General features: G+C 35.4%; 1 protein-coding gene across 1 annotated transcript; it reads left to right on the top strand.

Annotated features, from left to right (window-relative positions):
- The first annotated feature begins 2,162 nt into the window (after positions 1-2,162).
- mei4 (meiosis-specific, MEI4 homolog (S. cerevisiae)) lies at positions 2,163-19,917 on the top strand. The gene is made up of 5 exons (XM_039671542.2): positions 2,163-2,556; positions 4,568-4,807; positions 9,013-9,515; positions 17,787-17,918; positions 19,582-19,917. Exons 1-5 carry the CDS (start codon positions 2,529-2,531, stop codon positions 19,804-19,806), a joined length of 1,128 nt encoding a protein of 375 aa, XP_039527476.2. The 5' UTR covers positions 2,163-2,528; the 3' UTR covers positions 19,807-19,917.
- The last annotated feature ends 2,666 nt before the right edge of the window (positions 19,918-22,583 follow it).

Genomic DNA, 22,583 nt, shown 5'->3' with positions numbered 1-22,583 from the left:
TGATCCGATTGAACTGTCTTGTTTTGATGACTGGAGAGCGGATCACCGTCTGGCGAATGCTTTATTGTTCAATCCACTTGAGAGTCCTTCAAGATACAATTGTGCGTAGTATATCCACTATACCTTTTAACAAATTTGGAATCCCTTGCTTAGGCCGATTCTTTTCACTAATGCAACCAGCAAGAGTGAATTTTTAGTACTGTTTATAAATAACTTTTCTTTCCATTTTTATGATGCCAAACCCTTTTTTCAGCAGCCATTGAGTTAGCCATATAATATATTCAGTCCAAATTTGTACATGGAATTACATTTTCAACTGGTTTACTTCGTGACATTAATTATGAACATGTTCCATTAAAGTTTTACAACCACAAAGTTCCACAGTACAAATGTCTTCATTGTCAGCACTAAGCAAAATTGTGTGCTTCTGCTATCTCTCTTTAAAATAAATAACACTTGCTTTCATATTTCATGTGGAGGTAAAAAAAACACTGAATTTTTATTTTTATTGTTTTTTTCAAAAAAATCAGTGTACTATATTTTAGTGTGATGTGAGATAATGTTTATTTATTTATTTATTTTATATATTTTGTATTTTTATTTTAAGGTATATATATTTTTAATGGAATAGTTTTATTCCATTTATTACCTGTTAACCTTTTTGAGCATTGACCTGAAAATAAAATGTCCCAAATGTTCTGTTGTAAATATTGAATGTTTGGCAGATTATTGCTGAAGTTGAAGTAAAAAAAAAAAAAAAAAAAGTTATAGAAGAAGCAATTAGAATTAGGGTTGCGATGATGAAAAATGCATAAAAACACCACATTAAATTGTATATGAAATATATATTATCCAAAACACGTTTTACCCTAAGACTGTGAAAAAATAAAAGTCATAATCTTAAAAATCTTAATTAATGAGCTTTTAGTGAGATTTTGTTTGGGTGCTGAACCAAATGCTTCCACTAGATGAAATTTACGATACTGTACATTTGATATAAAATGAAAATTGAAAAATAAACTTCAATACCATAAAAAGTAAAAAAAATAATAATAAAAGAAACCAAATATGCAACATAATTAACAAAAAGCAAAACATTTACACAAAAAATCAACAAAATAAGCTATTTTATATTCTATAACATTGCAGATTTTTATTTTTAATTTTATGTCAAGCGTACAGTTTTATTTTTTTGCATCGTGAAATAAATATTTATATGTTCTGTATCACTGTGTTGTGTTTGTTTCCTTTTTCTGTTTAGAAGATAACCGAGGCTTTAAATCTCCTTACGAGGCATAAATAGTCCTCACTTTAGATGAGCTCACAAAACTGACTACTAAATATTTTATAACCTGAAATAGTGAAATATGAAATAGTTTATTAATCATTCCTTACACTTTCTAAGTGATCTTATGCACCACTGACAACTCATAAATAAATAACTGCTTTGTAAATAATGCAATTCTTCATTTAGAAATGATAAATTGATCATGATAAAGTATGGAAATACAATTATTAAACACATCAATTATACTCTAGATATGTTTAAATCAAGAATAAAGCATTTATAGCTGTATCTGTATGAATAACCTACTTTTTAATGTCTATTAATGCTTTTTAATTGGTGAATTAATTGTTTAAGGTTTAACTATTAGCATTATTATAAAGAGTTACCAAATGTTTGAATATTCTGCAACAATAAGTTATTTATATGCAGTTCTAGAAGCCCATTGTCCACCTCCACGGCGTGTATAGTCCATGAATGAATTTAGATGCATAATAACCATTCATTTTCTGTCAAAAGTTGTTTTGCATATTTAAATCTACTGAAAATGTTCAGAGAAAGAGAACCAGCACAGTGATATTGTTCCCTATAACTGCCTGCCTGTCTTTCACCCTAACATTAGAGTAAATAACACAACATTGTTAGTGCACGCACATTCAAATATGAATGTATATGAAAATATAACATCAGTTACATGTTGTTATAGTTAGCCTACATGTTGTTTCTATATTTGAATGTACTACATAAGCTTCAGCATACGAAGGCTTTGAATGAATGTATAGTAATCCTCACCGGTCTAAAGACAGTCAAACAGGAGAAACAGCGCCGTCTAGTCGTGGGTTTCTGCATAACAACACGTTACTGTTCTTGAGTAGTCTAGCAGTTTTTAGGCCTGAATTGTTTACTAAAAGTTTGTAGGTTTAGTTTAAATCCCACAGGGCTCAGCTCAACATCTGCTCTCGATGCCGAAAAAACAAACGGGTACTGTTGCTGGACAATACACTGACAAACTACAGAAAATGTGCTTCGATCCAACGTGCCTGGCCAATTATTTGGCCGTATTCTACATTTGAATGAATATGCATTAGAGTGGGCGTGGTTATCCTGTGTAGCGTTGACTGCTAACGCTCGATTAGAGATTTATCAATGGATTTTCGAGGAAATTACGTTTATTCGACGTTTATGTGATATTTATTTAAATGAGTATATAGTCTCAGATTGACATCCTAATATTTGGAGAAGAATGGAGGAGACAGCCTCATGTCGCCAAGGTAAAATCACTCAGATTGTATTTGTAACTTAATCACGATAAAGCTAACGATTTCATTGTATCAAAGGCTGATAACGCTTACAAAAACATACTGTGACAGCACAGTAAATTACTAAGACAAAACTGCTATGAAGTTTTTTTTTAATGATTATTAGCTAACGTTAGTCAAATCAAAAAGCATGTTGCTACCATCCGATCAGTGATCCCATCCCACATCGGTTAAACTGGACAACCTAAAATTGTTTTAACATTTTATAGTCATTAATTTTGCCTGTCTGACAATATTTCGAGAGTGTAGACATGATTTGATTGCAGCTGTGGCGTTGTGCTGACATTAGATTATTATGATGCCTCAGTGCATTGACATTTGTGTGGAAACAGCTCTGTAATGAATGGACTGCCTAGGGTCCAGTCCTCAACGATGTCTGCCATTGGTGTTTACAAATAAAAAATATATAATTATATATATATATATATATTTATATATATAGTTTTTTTTTGTTTTTTTTTTTATTGAGATTGAGTTCACTTTGAAATTAATTTTTGGTATGTTTTAGTTTACCTCAAGAGCATCCAAGATGTAGGTGTCTTTGTTTCCGCAGTAGTTTCAATTTGTGATATTTTTAGGTCAAACCGTTCTTGTCTGTCAGTCATATAATGGAGGTCTGGTCTTCACCTCAAAGAGCATGCACAGAGAAGGCCAAATAAGACTTAATGATTGGCAAATGTAAGTACACATTGATGGCCTAAGACACGAAACAAGCGGTTTGTGTGAGAAAACGAACAGTATTTATACTGTTTTTACCTCTTGTAACCAAGCCACTTCCAAGTGATTAGAGGGTGCGGGCGCTTCAGTCTGCGCAAGCGCCGGAAGTGATCTCTCGCACGTGTACGTCACTCATTGTTTACACAAAGATTTCGGAAGTGTTACCTTTCACTGTGAATATCTAAACATATGTAGATATACAGGAAATTGCAATGGAAGACAATTTCGATATAGCTCGAGAGCTCACCGGCGCTTTCCAGTGCTTGCGCAGAACAAAGCGTCTGTGCCTTCAGATCACTTAGACGTGGCTGTGGTTACAAGAGGTAAAAACAATATACTGTTAGTTTTCTCACACAAACTGCTCGTTTCGTGTCTTAGACCATCAATGTGTACATTTACGAGTCATTAAATCATGTTTAATTTGGACTTCTCTGCGCATGCTCTTTGAGGTGGTGACCATAGACCTCCATTATATGACTGACAGACAAGAACGGTTTGACCTAAAAATATCAAAAATTTTAACTACTGCGGAAACAAAGACACCTACATCTTGGATGCCCTTGAGGTAAACTAAAACATACCAAAAATTATTTTCAAAGTGTCCACGAGCTCGGGGGCTCCAGTGTGTCATTGAGCCCGCCCAAAAAATCCGGAAAATATCAATGGTGAAAAACTGTTTAACGGTCCAACTCCGTATGTCAGTACTTCACAGTTCACAGTCTTTATAATATGTTTTAGCAATACAGTTGAAACATTTATAATGGGTTTAGAATTTTTTTGTAGAATTGCCTTTTAGAGGGCATCTTTCACGCCCCTATATGCTTCTGAGTGAGAAGACACTTAACTTACACTACACAATTTTAGATGCGTCCCTTTTCACATACTTTTTTTGTAAGGTATTGCAAGGAGTGTGTCCATGCTGAAAAAAAAGTAGTTGAATTTTTACTTTCTTGGATAAATATAGGCCTAATACCTCATTGCTGAATGGAAACATAAATATTTTTGTGTGTACTTGATGATTTTCGTTGAAATAACAAAAGTTCAATATGCATCCGCGGACTCCAGCTCCCAGCATTTTTTATTGCACAAATTACATTTTTTTGGGAACAAAAGCAGATTCAGGAAATCTCACAGTGGTGAAATTTTTTTTTGAGTGTGTGTTTGTTTCTTGTATCCAGTCTGGATCATGTGATGTTAGAAGTTGACTAGTTCTTTCTTAAGGTGAACTGTAGCATTATCTCTGTAGGAGCGATGAGTTGGTACATAAGGGTCTCCAGGCTGGCCGTGGCCGTGGCTGTTATTAAGTCCAGACCATCAGGAGGAGCCAGACAGTTCGCCGAATCTCTGGCTGATCGACTCCGACTGCAGGATGAAGGTTGGAGGTCTAAAGCTCAAGGTCTTCATGACGATCTGCTGCATCTCAGACAAGAGCTGCTGCTCACCCGCTTAATGTTCAAGACGAGGAGCAACACTGAGCCAGGCCAAGGTAGGGTTTCATATCCATCTGTTTAAGACCTGGAAAAAATCATGGAGAGTTTATGGATTTTCCTATAATGAATAGCATATTCCCTAAAATATATTTACAACATATTGTTGCAACTTATTTTATACTGCAACTTATGGAGCTTTTCCATTACCAGTACCAGCTCGACTCGACTCGCCTCGACTCCGTATACTGGCCGTATGCTCTTCTGTCCACATTTGTTGTGTTTTATATATATATATATATATATATATATATATATATATATATATATTAGGGCTGTCAAACGATTAATCACGATTAATCACATCCAAAATAAATAATATATGTGGGTGCACTGTGTATAATTATTTTGTATATATATAAATACACACACATGCTTGTATATTTAAGAAAAAAATATTATTTATATTTATATATAATATAAATTATATATAAATGTATAAACAGTATATACATGTAAATATTTCTTAAATATATACAAGCATGTGTGTGTATTTATATATATAAAATAATTATACACAGTGCACCCATATATATAAAGTAAACACAAACTTTTATTTTGGATGCGATTAATCGCGATTAATCGTTTGACAGCCCTAATATATATATAGTCTTATATATATATATATATATATATATATATATATATATATATGTTTTAAAATTTTCGTTTATTGACTTCATAACTTAAAGGAGTAGTTCACTTTAAAGAAAAACTTTTGATGATAATTTATTCACCCCCATGTCATCCAAGATGTCCATGTCATTCTTTCTTCAGTCGAAAAGAAATTAAGGTTTTTGATGAAAACATTCCAGGATTTTCTCCATGTAATGGACTTCAATGGGAACCAAACGGTTCAAGGTCCAAATGAGAGATTCAGTGCAGCTTCAAAGGGCTTTAAACGACACCAGACGATGAATAAAGGTCTTATCTAGCGAAACGATCGCTCATTTAATAAATAAATAACAAAGTTTTAAGTTTTGTAAGCTCAAATGCTCGCCTTGCTCTGTTCTGTTATGAGCGTTCGAGACCCTCCTGTTCAAATTTGTTCATCAAAACGAACAAATCTTATTTCGAGTCATGACTCGAAGGGTCCTAGATAAGACCCTTATTCATCATCTAGTGTCGTTTAAAGCCCTTTGAAGCTGCACTGAAACTCTCATTTGGACGTTGAACCGTTTGGTTCCCATTCCCAATGAAGTCCATTTTATGGAGAAAATCCTGGAATGTTTTCATCAAAAACCTTAATTTCGTGGACATCTTGGATGACATGGGGGTGAGTAAATTATCAGCAAAAGTTTTTTTTTTAAAGTGAACTACTCCTTTAATTTGTGTCAAATCCGTAAGACGCATTAAAAACCAAAGGATGCTATTTTAATTTGATATATCCAACAACAGTGTAAAGTCTTCAATTAGTATTTAATAATGGTGTTCAGTAAAGGTAAATGATAAAATGTATTCTTTTTTTCCTGGGTTAGGGTTATTATGAACAATCCAGTTCCTAAATTCCTTAATTCTCTACCCTTTGTTCTTAGGTAAATCAGACATAATATCATAGGTCAGTGGATGTTTTAATATTTTAACACGATGAATGGAAAAAGGATGAAATGTTTCTTTCAATATAACAGAAACCTTCATCTGACAGTTAAAAAAAAGCTTTTGAGTAGATTTTTTTTACATCTTATAAGATTTTCAAAATGTGATCGACCACACACATGAGGACAAAAAATCCTAGATTTAACCGTTTCGCTCTTATAGTGTGTGGTGTGCCATGATGTATGACAAAGACAGCACACGTGCAAAATCTCATGTGGAGATTTTGCAGCGGCGCTGACAATCCAGTGGCGGGCGGCACTGCACCGCTGCTAAATACATTGTCGGGGAAACACTGCATTTTAAGCCAAGTTCACACTACAGGATTTTAAGCCCGATTTATGCTCGATTTGCAAATCGTTGAGCTCGCCGACAGGTCAGGGTTTTATCGCGTGCAAATCGCGGGGGATTAGCGGGCGATCAACGCTTGCCAATCTGTTAGTATGAAAGAGCCAACAACGCAGCGAAAACGCTCGCAGACGCGTCGCCGAGCCCAGAAAAATATCTAGCCTGCTAGATATCCAGAGCCGTCGCGATATAGATATCCTCAACCTCAGTGAAGTCATGAGTACAGCCAATCATAGCAACGCATGGGTTGAGGACACCAGGTAAATCTTACTTTTTATATTTATTTTATTTATTTTTTTGCATTTTTTTCTCAGAGCAGATCGTTGCACAGTGTGCAGCACTAGTTTCTGTCTGACGTACATATTCACGTGTTGTGTTCTCTTCACTCGTGCTGTTTCGCGTCATTTCTGGTTCGTTTTATTGCTGGTTTTTCATGACAAAACGTGGTTTGTAGACAAGATAGAATTGTTGGGTGACAGAGTTGTTTATTTATTCAATTATTTTCAGGATTTAGACCGTACCATAGTACTGAAACAGCTCTCATTATGTCACAAATGATTTGCTCTTATCATCCGATCGTGGTTGACTCTCTATGTAGTGCGTCGTCAACTCGTGTAGTGAGTTACCTCCTGTTGTGGATCAATCACGTTGTGTTGTGTGGTGTGAACAGCTAAAAACTTGAACACTCCTGATTTCACTGAGAGCAAGTCATGTAGTGTGAACCGCACAGTTCAGCCCGACATTTTAAAATCATGTAGTGTGAACTAGGCATTAAATACACATTCATCTTTCTAGAGGTGAATTATCTCTTTAACTTGGATCACAACACTGGTGGTGAGCACTTTAGCCTCCACTTGTTCTTCACACATGCAAAGTAAACTTTAAAACTGTTAAAAGAAAAGGCTCAATAAACTATTGCATAGATAGATACTGTCTAATACACTATGCATTGATATGTCTTTCCTTTGTGCTTTTAACTTTTCAATCATAATACTTTTGCGCAATGACAGATTATTAATAACCTTTTTTGTTCTGTCCTATCAATCATAATTGCTGCCTCATTAAACAGCTGTGCTATATATTTAAAAAATGTCTTAATTTTATAGTAGACACTTATTGTCTCTTTTTTTTTTCAATAAATGTTCAGATTTTATACAATTATTGTGCACTTGTGATTTTTCTAGCCGAGTTACCCACTAATCTAGTTTATAATAGCATTTTTGTCATAGGTTATGATGATTATTATTTTTTATTTATAAGACACACGATTTTGGTGTGAGAGACCCAGGTTCGAATCCACTGTGAGACACCAATATGTCCCTAAGCAAGACACTTAAAGGAGTAGTTCACTTTTGAAAAAACTTTTGCTGATAATTGACTCACCCCCATGTCATCCAGGATGTCCATGTCTTTCTTTCCTCAGTTGAAAAGAAATTTAGGTTTTTGATGAAAACATTCCAGGATTTTTCTCCATATAATGGACTTCAGTGGGAACCAAACGGTTCAAGTTCCAAAAGAAACTTTTAAGTACAAACTGCAAACTTGTTCAAAGGGCTTAAAACGATTCCAGACGATGAATAAGAGTCTTATCAAGCGAAACGATCCCTCGTTTTATAAATAAATAACAAAGTTTAAGTTTTATAAGCTCAAACGCTCGCCTTGCTCTGTGACGCACTCCTGTTCGAACTCGTTCATCAAAATGAACAAATCTTTTTCCGAGTCATTTGGTTCATTCGGCGAAGAAACAAACGAATTGATTCGGAAAAAAGATTTGTTCATTTTGTTGAACGAGTTCGAACAGGAGAGTCACGAACATGCACCACAGAACAGAGCAAGGCGAGTGTTTGATCTTATAAAACTTAAACTTTGTTATTTTTTAAAAAAGATGAGCGATCGTTTCGCTTGATAAGACCCTTATTTATCGTCTGGAATCATTTAAAGCCCTTTGAACAAGTTTGCAGTTTGTACTGAAAGTTTCTTTTGGAACTTGAACCGTTTGGTTCCCATTGAAGTCCATTATATGGAGAAAAATCCTGGAACGTTTTCATCAAAAACCTTCATTTCTTTTCGACTGAAGAAAGAATGACATGGACATCTTGGATGACATGGGGGTGAGTAAATTATCAGCAAAAGTTTTTTGAAAAGTGAACTAATCCTTTAACCCCTAGTTGCTCCAGAGGCGTGCGACCTCTGACATATATAGCAATTGTAAGTCGCTTTGGATAAAGAATAAATGTAAATATGCTGTGTTTTGTTTTCACAGGTCAAGAGATTGCCAAAGTACTCTCTCAGGATGACCCGCAGCAGTTAAAAGGTGACTCTGGCTGTGACACTGATAACAGCTCGCAGACACATAGTAACATTGCTAAGGGACCGTGTTTGCCTCCGACCCCTCCAAACAGTCAGAACTTTCCCCTCCAGGATAGGCAGTGGCGCCAGGACCAAAGGCTGTTAAAACACATGCAGTTCCTACAGTGCCTGAGTGGCTTGCACAGAGTTTGTGAGTCTCCTCTGTGTCGTGATGGTGACGTGGTCTGGGATTCAGTGGTGCAGCTGCTGGATTCGGTGGTGGAGGTTTTCAGGCAGGCACAGGTTGGACAGCCTCTACTCCACCCAGAGCAGCTGCATCATGCCACACAGGTGGTGGCGCAGACCCTGAGTCGAGGAGGAACTCGTCATGGGTGTTCAGTGCAACATTTTAGCAAAGTGGAAAATCTGCTGAAGGAGATGATCAGCCTACTACTAACCAACCAGCAACACAATGCGGTAAGAGAGAGGCTTTTTAATGAATTTAATTTAATTATTTTACCAGGAAGTCTCATTGAGATCAAAAATCTCTTTTACAAGAGAGACCTGGCCGAGGTAGCAGCCATACACAAACACAACATATTAAAATGCTACATACAAGGTAGTAAGTAGCTAGGGGTGTGACGAGATTTCCCATTGAGTTTTCCCGTAGTACTGTACTACTACCGCTACTGTACACTCACATTCGCCCTAAACTATCGTTTAACTGTTTATATAAAAAAATAAAAACCATTATAAATTAGGGCTGGGCGATATGGCCAAAAAAAATTATCACGATATTCAGTCGATATCGGTAATTATCACGATATATGTCAAATCTTTATTTTTTCAAGTTAGATTTTTGCTACTAAGTGAAAGTTGTATAAACCAGAGTGTTAAATGTGTTTTTAAACTACTCTTTAAATTTATGTTCATTTACAAAAACAGTAACATCTGTTTGTTTGTTTTTTTATGTAACAACCACATTTTTATTTGGTAAAAAGTAATATTCTGACTGTTTGAGTTGTATTCAAATTAATCATTGGTCATCCAGTATCATGCATTTAGATCATGATAACCACAGATAAAACCAGGCATAGCCTATTACTTAGCTCCTCACTATCATGGCATAACTTTATGATTTCTGTAGTTTTTGTATGAAAAACAATAACTTAACAGTTAAATACATTATAAAATACTGTAAGTGTTATATTCCATTAGTCATAATACATTGTCTACACTAATAATGTTATACAATTCAGTATGTATATCCCACATTTCATGGTGCAGTTAATATTACCAGGCTAACCTTACAGTAAATCCATGGGAAGCTAAATGGATTCAGTATCAATTCAGATTCTGACTGGATCGTTGCACGCAGTGTTTCTCCTTTTTGTCAGCGGTGTTTCATCTGCCTTTAAACTGGTTTAAACTTGACATTTGTGTTCTTCGCTGAACTCAAGCGCTTCTCACTGGATCTTGTGAGCAAAACGATCAGAGGCGCGTCTCAGTGCGCTGCCGTTTGGACTTTTTGAAAGCAAGGCACCCCTTTGTAGTTATTTTTTGTTTCCACGGCAGCCCAACCTAATTAAACTAAACGAACATATGTAGCCTACATACATAGGCCTATATACAATTAGTAATGCCGGTAACGCGTTACTTAGTAATGCGTAACTCTAGTCTGAACACTTTTTTCAGTAACAAGTAATCTAACGCGTTACTATTTCCAAACCAGTAATCCGATTAAAGTTACATCCAATTTAATGTGCGTTACTATTTTTGTCATTTTCTTTAGTAGAAATGATGGCTGTCTGACATGCTACAGTATATGAAACAGAAATGTGTGTGAGAAGGCAAAATCCGACACACCCCCTTCCAACTCCCAGAGTCATCCTTCCTGTCCAAATCTAATGCTACCACATCTTTAAATTACTATAGTATTATTTTAAGTTAACATTATAAAATATGTAGACCTACATCACAAAACTTGACTTGACATTTGAGGTAAAAAAAAACAAACAAACTTGAAATGTAAATTCTCAGAAAATGCATTTAATATCAGTATATTGAAACGTCTTATCCATGCCCCCTTTAGACATTTGAAAAATATCACTCCACACGAGTTTATATTTAAGGGAAACACACATCCGTTATGCATATAGACGCACAAAAAAACTTTTACTTTTAGGTGGCAAAAGTGTAAAAAGTAATACTACCCACTGGAAAGAAGGGTTGGCTCATCTCCACAGAACATAAAATATTAATTTTGTCTTATTTTTCGTGTATGTATTTATGAGGGATAAATAATGTTACATGAAAGTTCCCCGTTACGGACTTGACCACTCTGAAAGCGCCTCTGAAGGACTGCTTTAAAACTTTCACATCAAACATAAAGCATAAAGCCTTTCATTAAGGTGAATTTTGTTTTTGTATTAATTTTATCTTAATTTTAATAAATGTTTAATCGACCAATTGTATGGATTTAATAAAGAAGTAGCCTAAATACGGTATTTAACGGACAATAGATAATCACGACACGGCGCCGGCGTGGAGCTCGTCGAGGCATAAATTAACCGAAACACAGCTTATAAGGTAGGTCTTGCCTCATACACCAGAGAAATATATCTATAGAAAGCTCGAAATGTCTACTTTTAAACAGAACAATTCAAAAAGAAAGAAAACAGACAATTCTCTGCTTATGTAATCCGTGTGAAATGTGCATTTCTCTCTGGCGCATTCACTAGCCATACTGAAGTGATCGCGAGTCAGGTCAAGAAAGATTGTCTTTTGTTTTATGTTTTAGAAAAACACATATTAAGTGAAGTCAAGAAATTGACGGTCTTCTGTTTTATGTTTAAAAAAAACAGGTATTTATGTTAAGTATAGTAGCCTAAAGAGAGACTGTCATTATTTTATTATTTTTTTATAAAAAAGACCGTCAGTCTTCTGGGCTGTGACATTTCTGCTTTTCTTTTGTTTAAACCTATAAATGTATCCATTTGTCCTGTTCTGTCAATCTGCGTGAAATATAAAATTGAGCCCATTACAAACAGGCTTAGCGAGCGGAACGATTCCTCGTGACAACAGTCCAGTTAGGGGTAAATAAACATTTAAACTTTAAATGTATGAAATAATTGGATTTTTTTCCGCTTATTCATTTTCGTTTGGACATTCATATGTTGGTGTTTTGATATTACTATTTTAAAATATGGTGTAAAAGGTTATTATATGGTACGATGGTTAGTTTAGGCTGTTTACATAGGAAAATAAAGCTGAGATTCTGCGGCACCCACTTTGGGAACCACTGGTTTAGACCACGATCACGAGTGTGAGTTCAGTCAAAGGAGAACAAGTGCTTTGTTCGCGGAGAGGCAGCGAATGCGAGGACATTGGGGTGCACCGGTGCAACCTAGGAAAAATTTCAGTCGCACACGAACCAGATTCTGATCTTCACAACAGGGTCTTCTCGGGATGTTGGAATATTTCCTGCGCTGTCTTCAGATCGCTCGCTCCTTCCACTATTTCTTGTCCGCTGATTAATCCTTTACTCCCTCCATGCCCAGAACCAGCCATAAAATCAACCACTGAACATGCAGTTCACTCTGGCAACGTCACAAGAGATAATTCAGCGTTTTCATCTGGCAGACAAGCCTGCAACAATTTCAACATAGGAAAATCCACTAGGCTGCATTGTCGTTTTTTTGCCCACTCCATATAAAATTATTTGTCTGCTAATATTTCCTGGCTGTCAATCGAATTATCTCATCATCCAGACTATCTGCTGTCTGATCTTGAACATACGTGGGGAGCCTGGTTTCCCATTAAAATTATCTGTGACAATCTTCAATCTCTTTCAGAACTCAGAACCAGACGTAAAAGATAATTTAATCAAAAAGGAGTCGAATCTGGATTCATGATTCAACCTATCGACAACCCCCTTTTTTGAAATGTTTCACATCAGCCCTATTGGATAATGGCTACTAGAAAGTTCTCAAGGAAAAAAACACCTCATAATCGATCTGTCATCTCCGAGTTCCCAAGCATTAAAAGAGTAGTTCATTTTAAAGAAAACTTTTGCTGATAATTTACTCACTCCCATGTCATCCAAGATGTCCATGTCTTTCTTTCTTCTTTCTTTCTTCATACTATGACAACTTTGTGATGATGGGCATTCATCATTTCTTTGGACACAGATTCAGTATGGCCTGGTCTCTGGTATAAGACTGGAGCCTATTAGTATCAAAAGTAGAGCCAGACCGATATATCGGCAGGCCGATATTATCGGCCGATATTAGGCATTTTCTAAAATATCGGTATCGGCAGTTATAATGGCCGATAAATGAATATTTCAAAAATAAAATAAAAACAAACGAATCACGCTTCAACCATGTCATGAGTGTTGGAGTTGTAAAGTTTGCCCACCAGAGGGCACTCTACTACACCGTACCTGTTGGCAACACTCGTGTATAACGCGCCACACATCCTGAACATTTAGACATAGAGAAAAAGTATCAAACGTAACTTGTGCATAAAAGTTAGCTTTTCTTTTACACGTGTTTGAAATCCAACAACGCCATCTGTGTGTTGCAGACTGTCGCTGTGTAATGGATTTAGATTCGAATCGCTAAATAGTAGGTTTTAGAAGGCAGGCAGCAACTGATGATTGAAAATGGTTTGTAGCTTGATGGAAAGAATTTAAAAAGTGCAGGTTAAGGGATAAGCAAGCTGACATTGTAATTATAAGGTAGCATATAAGGCAATGTAGGGACTAATTATTTTATTTATCAGAACTTTAATATATTTTGATGTTCCTCTGTTCTGTTGTGACAATAGAAACAAGTTTCTTTTTAAAATGCATTATCATATTATTTTAGTTAAAACTCATAAATAACTACAAATAACTAATGTTAGGGAAATCTGTTAATGTTTTTTTGCACATTTTTGAAATAAAAAAATAATAATAATATCGGCCGATATATCGGAATATCAGATTTTAAAGGGGGGGTTGACTGCTTTTTTTCTTTGCATGATTGTATTTATGGGGTGCAATATAACATGTATTCGTGGTTTTTCGTTTTTAAAAAGTCTTATTTTTCACAAACTTCACGTTTATCGTCAGCCGCGCTCTCCTCTGTCCTCGAATGAGCGGTTGACTTCCTGAGTCTATGAAAACACTCCCTCAGAAACACGCTATGGGCTCAGATTGGTTAGCTTGGTCCGGTGTGTTGTGATTGGCTAAACTGTCGCTCACGTTCTCCGGAAAGTTAACGCCCATTACCTTTACGGGCACGTCATGAGCTCCGGTCCAGATGTAAATATGCGTCGAACTGCGGTATCAGTTTGAGGCAGAATCAGACCGAGAAAGCCGCGATGAAGCGAGTCAAACAGAACCACACCACATACGGCTCTTAATAAACGTTTCTGAATGATAATTTGCTACATTTTTTAACTTTACACGTTTGTTTTACACAATAGCATCTGACTGGCAACAATAGCTACTAATGTTATACTCAAACAGCGGTGGCAAGTTTACGTTTTTGATCAAATCGAAAATAACGTCATAAAACATATATACATGAAAAATACATTTACAACATTAGCACTTATACAAAATTCATGTTTGTACGCGTTTGTTGTAGACACAATAAAGCCAGCGCTGGCATTTGAAAAAAACTAAAACACAAGGCTACGTCTGGAATTATACATGCAAATACATTTAAAATGATGAAGTCTTAGCCTACTTACAGGTTGTGACCCAACAACTGCTGCCTCTGGTTTTAAAGTCGGAACTGCTTCATGTTTACAGTTTCTTGTTGAATCTGGTGTTGAACTCGTGGAGATTCTGGAAGCTGTCTTCCGTAAAATGTGTAGCACAGAGAGCTAGATTACGATCGTCATTTTCAGGAACATAATCAAACATAAATTGTATCCATTGTTGACGAAGTACAGCGTCCGTGGGAAGCTCTAACACATAAGACCTGACAGCTGGGTGAACACAACACACTCGACGAGCTGGAGCTGCTGAAATATGGCCATGCCCTTTCTTCTTATTCCGGAGGGGGTGGTTGATGCAAATTGGTGGGTTAGTGACGTACCATAACCCAGCTGTAGTCCCAATCCAGTCGTTTTTGTAGGCAATTATACTTCCTGATTTTTAAAAGACGATATCTCTGCTTACACTGAACTTTCAGCGCTGCAACTTTACTGTTCATGCACCAACAGCAACATTACACACTATTTAAAATGAAAAAAGTGAAATCGCAGTCAACCCCCCCTTTAAATCCAACAAATATTTGAATCGTTTCGGCCTTCCAAATGCTTTATCGGTCGGGCTCTAATCAAAAGTTTTGCACAGTTTTTTCCAGCAGCTTTTTCATGATTCTAAAGTTTAATTTCCTCATGAATCATAATCAGTAATTCAAGTCTGTTTATTTCTTTATTTTTTCTGTCATGATCTGGAGGTGTGTTCTGGATCAGTTTTATTAGTGTATCATCTAGTGCAAGGGTAGGCAATGTCGTTCCTTGGGGCTGTTTACATGACACCGTTTTCAACTAAAAACGTAAAACTTTTTAGCCATTCATTTACACGACAACAACGTTTTAGGCGCATGGAAATGCAAACTTTTGTGTTTGCGTTTACTTTTGCAAGTTTTTAAAAGGTCTCCGTGTAAATAACAAAATGTGAATTTCTAAAGATGATGATATCATGCACATGCGTATTATGTATTCCATCTGTAGTGTTTCTTCACCATCTAATGGCCTGGCAGCAGAATGCGGCGTTTTTAGTCGTTTTCGTGGACCCGTGTGAATAGGGATCGTTTTGACAACGGTGTCGTCTGTACTGGGAAAACTACATCGGCGATTACCGACAGTCATTGAGAGAGCAACATATACAGAGCAGCGGGGAGTTCGGGGAGGATTTATAGATCACATATCAACATGCAAGGCATTGCTTCAGAAAAAGGTTTCTTCTCGGTCTAGTAGGACCCAAGAAATCTAAGAAAAATTTGTAGAAACTTGGCAGGAGCACCCGTGTTTGTTTGACGTTTCATCTGAGCTGTATCACAACTGGGACGAAAAAGAAACAAGTCTCATGTGTGAACTCCGGTCTTGCACGTGTGGTGTCGTGTTGTTTCCTCGTCACATTGTCACATCTCACTGTGTTTATTTTGAAACGTAGCTTGGGTGCTAGACAGAGTTGTCTGCGATTCTTCCTATTGTAAAGTCATCCCAGCTAGAAATATTTTGTTCTAAAAACGTTCTGGGAACATACCACAAAGTTCTAATAATATTTTCAGCGGGTAGTTTTATTTTGGTTCCCAGAATGTTCTCCTAGAAAGGCAACACAGCAAAAACTCCAGCGATAAAAGTTAATGAGATAATTAAGTGATTAATTGAATGATGATTGAGCATTATTGAAGACACCTGATGATAACAAGCAGAATCACTGAAGGAGAAAATCTAAAATTGTAAGCCACCCTTATGGAGATCAGTGTTTGCTTTAGTTGGGCTCTTGACACTTATATTATTAACTTTAGATTTTGTTTGACTGTTCTATTTGAGTTATAACTGCCAAATGAACTAAGAAAAAAGTGATCTAAAGGTGTTGGTTATATTATGACATTTATCATTTGAAATTTATGTCTGTGGTGTATAATGTTGGTTAAAGGATAACTGAGATTCTGCATAAATATCCAGAATTTTAGATATAATATAATGGATTTCTTAAAAGTTGTTTTTTTTTTGTTTTGTTTTTAAATCTTTCTTTTAGGCACACACAGACCTCAAGATTCAGTCAATGCATCTCAACTATGGTGACCAGCAGAATATTTAATTAGGAAAAGTAATTTACATAGACAATTCACATCATAATTTATTCATACTGCAAAGCATGATGGGAGCCATTAATAACTTTTGATTGGTGGCAACAGGGATTATTATTGTCACCATGGTTGAGATGCATGATGATTATTGATGTCTGTGTTTCTAAATAAACATGAAAGTGATTTGATCAGAATATTTTTTATTAAATGTTTCAGATTATAAGAAAAATAGTGATTATCATATGCTGTAGAACCACTAAACTATTGCTATAAAGTTAAACCAAATCATCTGAATAAGTTTCATTTTTCAGATCACAGCATAATTATGTCAAAACATAACCAAGACTCTTAGATCACAGTTTTCTTTGTCCATTTGAATGTTATAAATCAATAACAGCAGACAAACAAAATACAAAGTGAAAGCATAAGGGTCAAGATCCCAACAAAAGCAAACCCTGATCTCCATAATGGTGGCTTACAATTTGTGATTTTCTCCTTCAGTGATTCTGCTTGTTATTATCAGGTGTCATAATGCTTTTGCTTGCTTTTGCTTCAGCATTTTGCGAACATTGATTTGATAATGTTCCTCCTTTGTTATTATGGAACATTGTATAATCTTTTAATTTTCCCAAAACATCCTCAAAATATTACAGTTAAAACGTTATATCTTAGTTAACATTTAACCTTATAGAAAAAATATTTAAAATGAGAAAACACCCTAAAAACATTCTTTGAACATTTCTTTAAAACATTAACCAAATAGGCAATGTTAGCCAATGTTCTAAGAAAGTTCCCTGCTAGCTGGCAGCATGTGAGGTCCAAGGTTGGGGCTAAACTCTGCTGGACAGTGGCTCACCAGGATTGATGTTGCCTACCCCTGATCTAGAGAGAGACAAATCAGTCTGATGTGGTCTCATTCTGCTGTTAGTTCTCAGTCCATGAAGTGCTGTCAGAGTGTCTGCTGGCTCTGGGAGGAAGTTGTGTCCTGAGAACTCCATTTATTCAACTCCTGATGTCTGAGATCCTTCAGCTAGCACAGCAGCTATGGGAAACCTGTGAGGTAAGTTACACCACACTACACGTATAGATATATAAAAAAAATTCTTTCTATTTAGGGACTTGTTTGTTAGTGGAAAAGTTCAGTGTTTCAACCCCTTAAGAATTAAGTTGTTTTTTCTGAGTGACACACACAAAAGTAAAGACTAAATAACTTCAACTATAACAAGGAGAGTCAAAAGGTAAGTATCATTTGATAGAACACTTTTTAAATTTTTTGAAAATATAAATTACATTATACATATATAAAAAATATATGATTTTTATGATCAATTTTTATAAATTGAGATAAATTGAACAAAACTTAAAAAAATGAAAAAAAATCTTGAACATTTGATTGAATTGAAAAGTATATTAACAGTATATTGTATTTTGTTAATAGGACAAATAATTATTATCTTTTATAATATTTGAGATACAGTATATATATATATATATATATATATATATATATATATTAAAAAATTTGAATATCGAGCAAAAGTTATTCTAAAATTTTGATGATTATGGCTTACAGATTATGAAAACCCCAAATTTAAAATCTCAGAAAATTTGAATATTACTTGAAATTAATACAAAAAAAAAAAGGATTTTAAATACAGAAATGTCGGCCCTCTGAAAAGTATAATCATGCTAATGTATATAGTTATACTAAATATATTAGTTTCACCTTTTAATTTTGATTACTGAAATACATGAACTTTTGCACTATATTCTAATTTTTCGAGTTTCACTTGTTAAACACACATCTTTAATGAAATCGTTTAAAAAAAAATGTGTTGTTTTAAACTTTGAAACGTTCTAAAACACAAAAGTAGTGCAAAATGCTGGAAACATCAATCAGCTCAAATTGAAGATTTGAAAGCGTTTGAAAGCAGCTGTCTATCAGTGGATCCGTCAGTGGATATGGGATTTTTTTTAGGGGGGTACTTTCCATAAGATCATCTCCCCATGCAAATCATGCTAGCTATTAGGCTAACTGAAATAAAACCATGCCAATATCTAGGTATGGTGAAGGGTATGTGATGATGTGGGGCTATTTTAATTCCAAAGGCCAGGGGAACTTTATCAGGATGCATTAGTATCCTGAATGAAACACCTGGCCTTTAAAAACAAAAATCTGCCTGCCTCTAAGGGAATTCAACACAGGGGTGTCTTGACTATATTTTAAGGAAGAACATTTATTTATTTACAATACATTATTCATTCACAAAGAAAATTGGTGTCCTGAAAGGTTGTTTGTCTATTTTTTTTAAATTAAGGCATTAAGATCAATTTACAATAGATGATTTTTTTTATTCCTCTTTTTAATCAACTTTAGCATGGGTGTGTTCACTTATGTTAAGCACTGCATGATATCTGTGGACAGACAAAACTAAAGTTTTGTCAGTTTTGGCTAACTGGCCAAATTTGGTCTGAAACACAAGTTACTGGATATAAATTACTCGTTTGTAAAAGTAGTATCATTAGGAGTATACATATTTCAATCAATTAAACTCAGTGTGGGTGGATTTTAATTTATATACAATTTATGTAAAATTTTTTTACATAAATTATGTAAAATCATTATGCGACCATAGTAATCTGGCTTGATAAACAATGATGCTGTCATAGATGTGCGTGCTGTATATAATGGCTCAATAATGGTAGGGATTTGTCTCGCGCAGAGGTCCAGAGAGGAGCGGCAGCATCCGATGGACTGGATCCACTATCAGAATTCCTTCTATGTGTTCTGGCTACTGGAACAACTTGCACAGAACACTAATTGTAATGTAAATCAGGACCTTGTGATCGACCTGGAAACTAAAACGTTCACTCTGGCAGATGAGTTTCCCCTGTTCTCTCTGTATATGTGGCGGATCTGTGGCCTCTTCAGGATGGGACACCAGTGAGCCAACATGGGCTGCTCATTCCAAATCTTTGTTCCTTTGTAAGATATGAACTGTCTTGTCTTAAAACAATATGGATGAACTGTTTATTAATACATAATAAAAGTTTTGTTGTGCTTTTTGGAAGTCTTGTGTTGATAATTGCTTGATGATAGATTATGTGCAGTAGAAAAGTGGCCCTCAAATAGTGGAGTTTGACACCTGATCTATAACGTGACAAAGTATTACATGATTTTTCAATGACAAGGAACAAGGGAAAAACAAGGGCTGTACACACTCACCTAAAGGATTATTAACCCTCAGGTGCTCTTCGGTCATTTCTTACCGAAAAAATTTATGTTTTGAAATGTTAAAAATCACAGCTTCATCGGAATGTTACGAAACTTGGTGACTTTTATTCCATTGGGTATGTGAACACACAAAAAAATTGAGGTCATGATCCGAGCATGCTAAGTGGTCGTAAAAAAAATAGTCACACTTGTGCTCTTCGGTCAAAAATGACCGACCATAGGAAATGAATGGGAAATTGACAAAAACACAAAAACTTTGAGAATTTTTGTGTGTACAATCTACAAATCGGCCACGATGCAGAAAAAAAGTGCTCAGCATTGAAGGGGTGACACTGTAAAACATCAAGAGTTGCAAAACAGACATACCCACCCCTACACACACACATACACACACACTTTTATACACAAAAACACCAATAAATTGTGATTAAAGAAATCTGTTTTTTTGAATATTTAAAAATCACAGCTTCTTCAGAAAATTACGAAACTTGGTGACTTTTATGGCATTGGGTATGTGAACACACAAGGTCATGAGGTCATGATTCGAGCAATTTAAGTGGTCGTAAAAAAATGAGTCACACTTTTGGTCTTCTGTCAAAAATGACGACCCATAAGGAAATGAATGGGAAATTGACAAAAAAAAAAAATTTCTCTGAATTTGTGTATGTACAATCTACATATCGGCCACAATTCTAAAAAAAAAAAAAGTACACCGCAAGAAAGGGGTGACACTCTACAACATCTAGAGTGCAAAACAGACACACCCCCCCACACACACACACACACACATACAAACACACTTTTATACACATACACACCAATAAATTTTGATTACAAAAAGTATGTTTTGAATTTTTAAAAATCACAGCTTCATCGCGATGTTACGAAACTTGGTGACCTTTGTGGCATTATGTATGTGAACACATAAAAAAATTGAGGTCATGATCTGAGCATGCTAAGTGGTCTTAAAAAAAAATAGTCACACTTGTGGTCTTTGGTCAAAAATGACCCCATAGGAAATGAATGGGAAATTGTAAAAAAAAAAAAGAAAAAAAAATTGTGAATATTTGGTTTTTGTAATTTTTTTATAAGAAATAGTTTTTGAGATTGTTTCAACTATATATACAAATCCACAAATCCCCCCAAAAAATGTGTTCATAAACAGCTGGGGAATTCACATGCTTCTCCATAGAGAGCTGTACATGTCATCTAGTGGTTACACCATGATTTTACGCTTTTTCTCTATACTGTAACCAGATGGTGCTAATTTTCTTCAAAAAATATTTTTTTTCTGAAGGCCTAGACTCTATATTAAACTAAAATACTGCATTAATATTTTTTTGAAAAAAATAATATATATATAGAAAAATATATATATTTTTCAATGGCAAAAATAAACCATAAATATTGCATAAATAATAAATTCAATTAAATTGTCTCAAAATACTCAATTAAAAAGAATAAATATTATAGAACAAAAATAAATTGCTTTGGTTTTACTGGGATGGAGAAAGTTTCATTTTTAGCTGTCCGGTCACTTTTGACCGGGAAGATAACAAGTGTGACTCCGAAACGAAGAGCACCTGAGGGTTAAAGTGACAGTATCCCTAATAATAAAAATGCAGCCGCTTGTTCTTAAAGGGATAGTTGACCCCAAAATAAAAAAAATCTGTCATCATTTATTCACTGTAATGTTGTTCCAAACCTGTATTAATTTATTTCTTGTGCTGAACAAAAAAGAAGATATTTTGAAAAATGCAATGCTCAAAATTGCTTAAATCCCCTTTCTTTCCCATTCTGACATACAGTTTGGAGTTCAGGAGATTGTCTTGACCTTGCCTGGATGCCAGCCCGAACTCCGCCCACAACATTTTTTGGTCGGGAACTTCTGGTCTCGATCCATAGAGAGCCTAAGTCCCGCCCCTCCGCTTCCGGCTCATTGGACCTTATTTCGGAAAAAAATATGTGTGGTAGTCAATGGCGAGAGACAACTTATCTTTTTATTCCGTCTGAACTGTGCCCTCAATTACACATATTAGTAGGGTAGGAAGGGGGGGTTCACCTGCACCCGAAAGATATATTTTTTTAACCTAGTTTTTTGTAATCCTTAAGGTGTCTAGAAAAGGAATTTTGATGTTCCCCGCGCAAATTTTTGTCCCATATGTGATTTTTTGTATCATCTTTTGTGTCCGTGCTTGATTTTTGGCTGCGGAAAATGAAAACTTTAAACCTACATAGAATCTGAACAATACATCCTACAGACACAATCTACCCCATTTTCTCTTCGTCTTTGCATGAGGAATTGATAGATATGAGGATTGTCTTGATTAGTTAGCGCTTTTCATAGTAGGTTGCGTCAACAGCAGAGGAGAAAGTCCGCGAAATTTTATTACTGTTATTGTGTCATGAAATGTAATTGTAAGAGTTTTTAAGTCGAGAATATAGTTGTTTAAAGTTCAAATCTGTGGTTTATTTATAAAGATTGCGCCT

The sequence above is a fragment of the Pimephales promelas genome, chromosome 13 (genome assembly GCF_988280905.1).
Source record: "Pimephales promelas chromosome 13, fPimPro1.hap1.1, whole genome shotgun sequence".
Lineage (NCBI taxonomy): Eukaryota > Metazoa > Chordata > Actinopteri > Cypriniformes > Leuciscidae > Pimephales > Pimephales promelas.
The sequence above is the reverse complement of the archived record's forward strand: the minus strand, read 5'-3'. Positions and strand labels throughout refer to the sequence as shown.

What these genes read in the sequence shown, in the direction of transcription:
- mei4 (XM_039671542.2), top strand. Translation starts at nt 2,529, where the DNA reads ATGGAGGAGACAGCCTCATGTCGCCAAG. An exon ending in CAACACTGAGCCAGGCCAAG is followed by an intron (nt 4,808 to 9,012) that starts GTAGGGTTTCAT and finishes TTGTTTTCACAG; the next exon opens with GTCAAGAGATTGCCAAAGTA. An exon ending in CCAACCAGCAACACAATGCG is followed by an intron (nt 9,516 to 17,786) that starts GTAAGAGAGAGG and finishes TTCTGCTGTTAG; the next exon opens with TTCTCAGTCCATGAAGTGCT.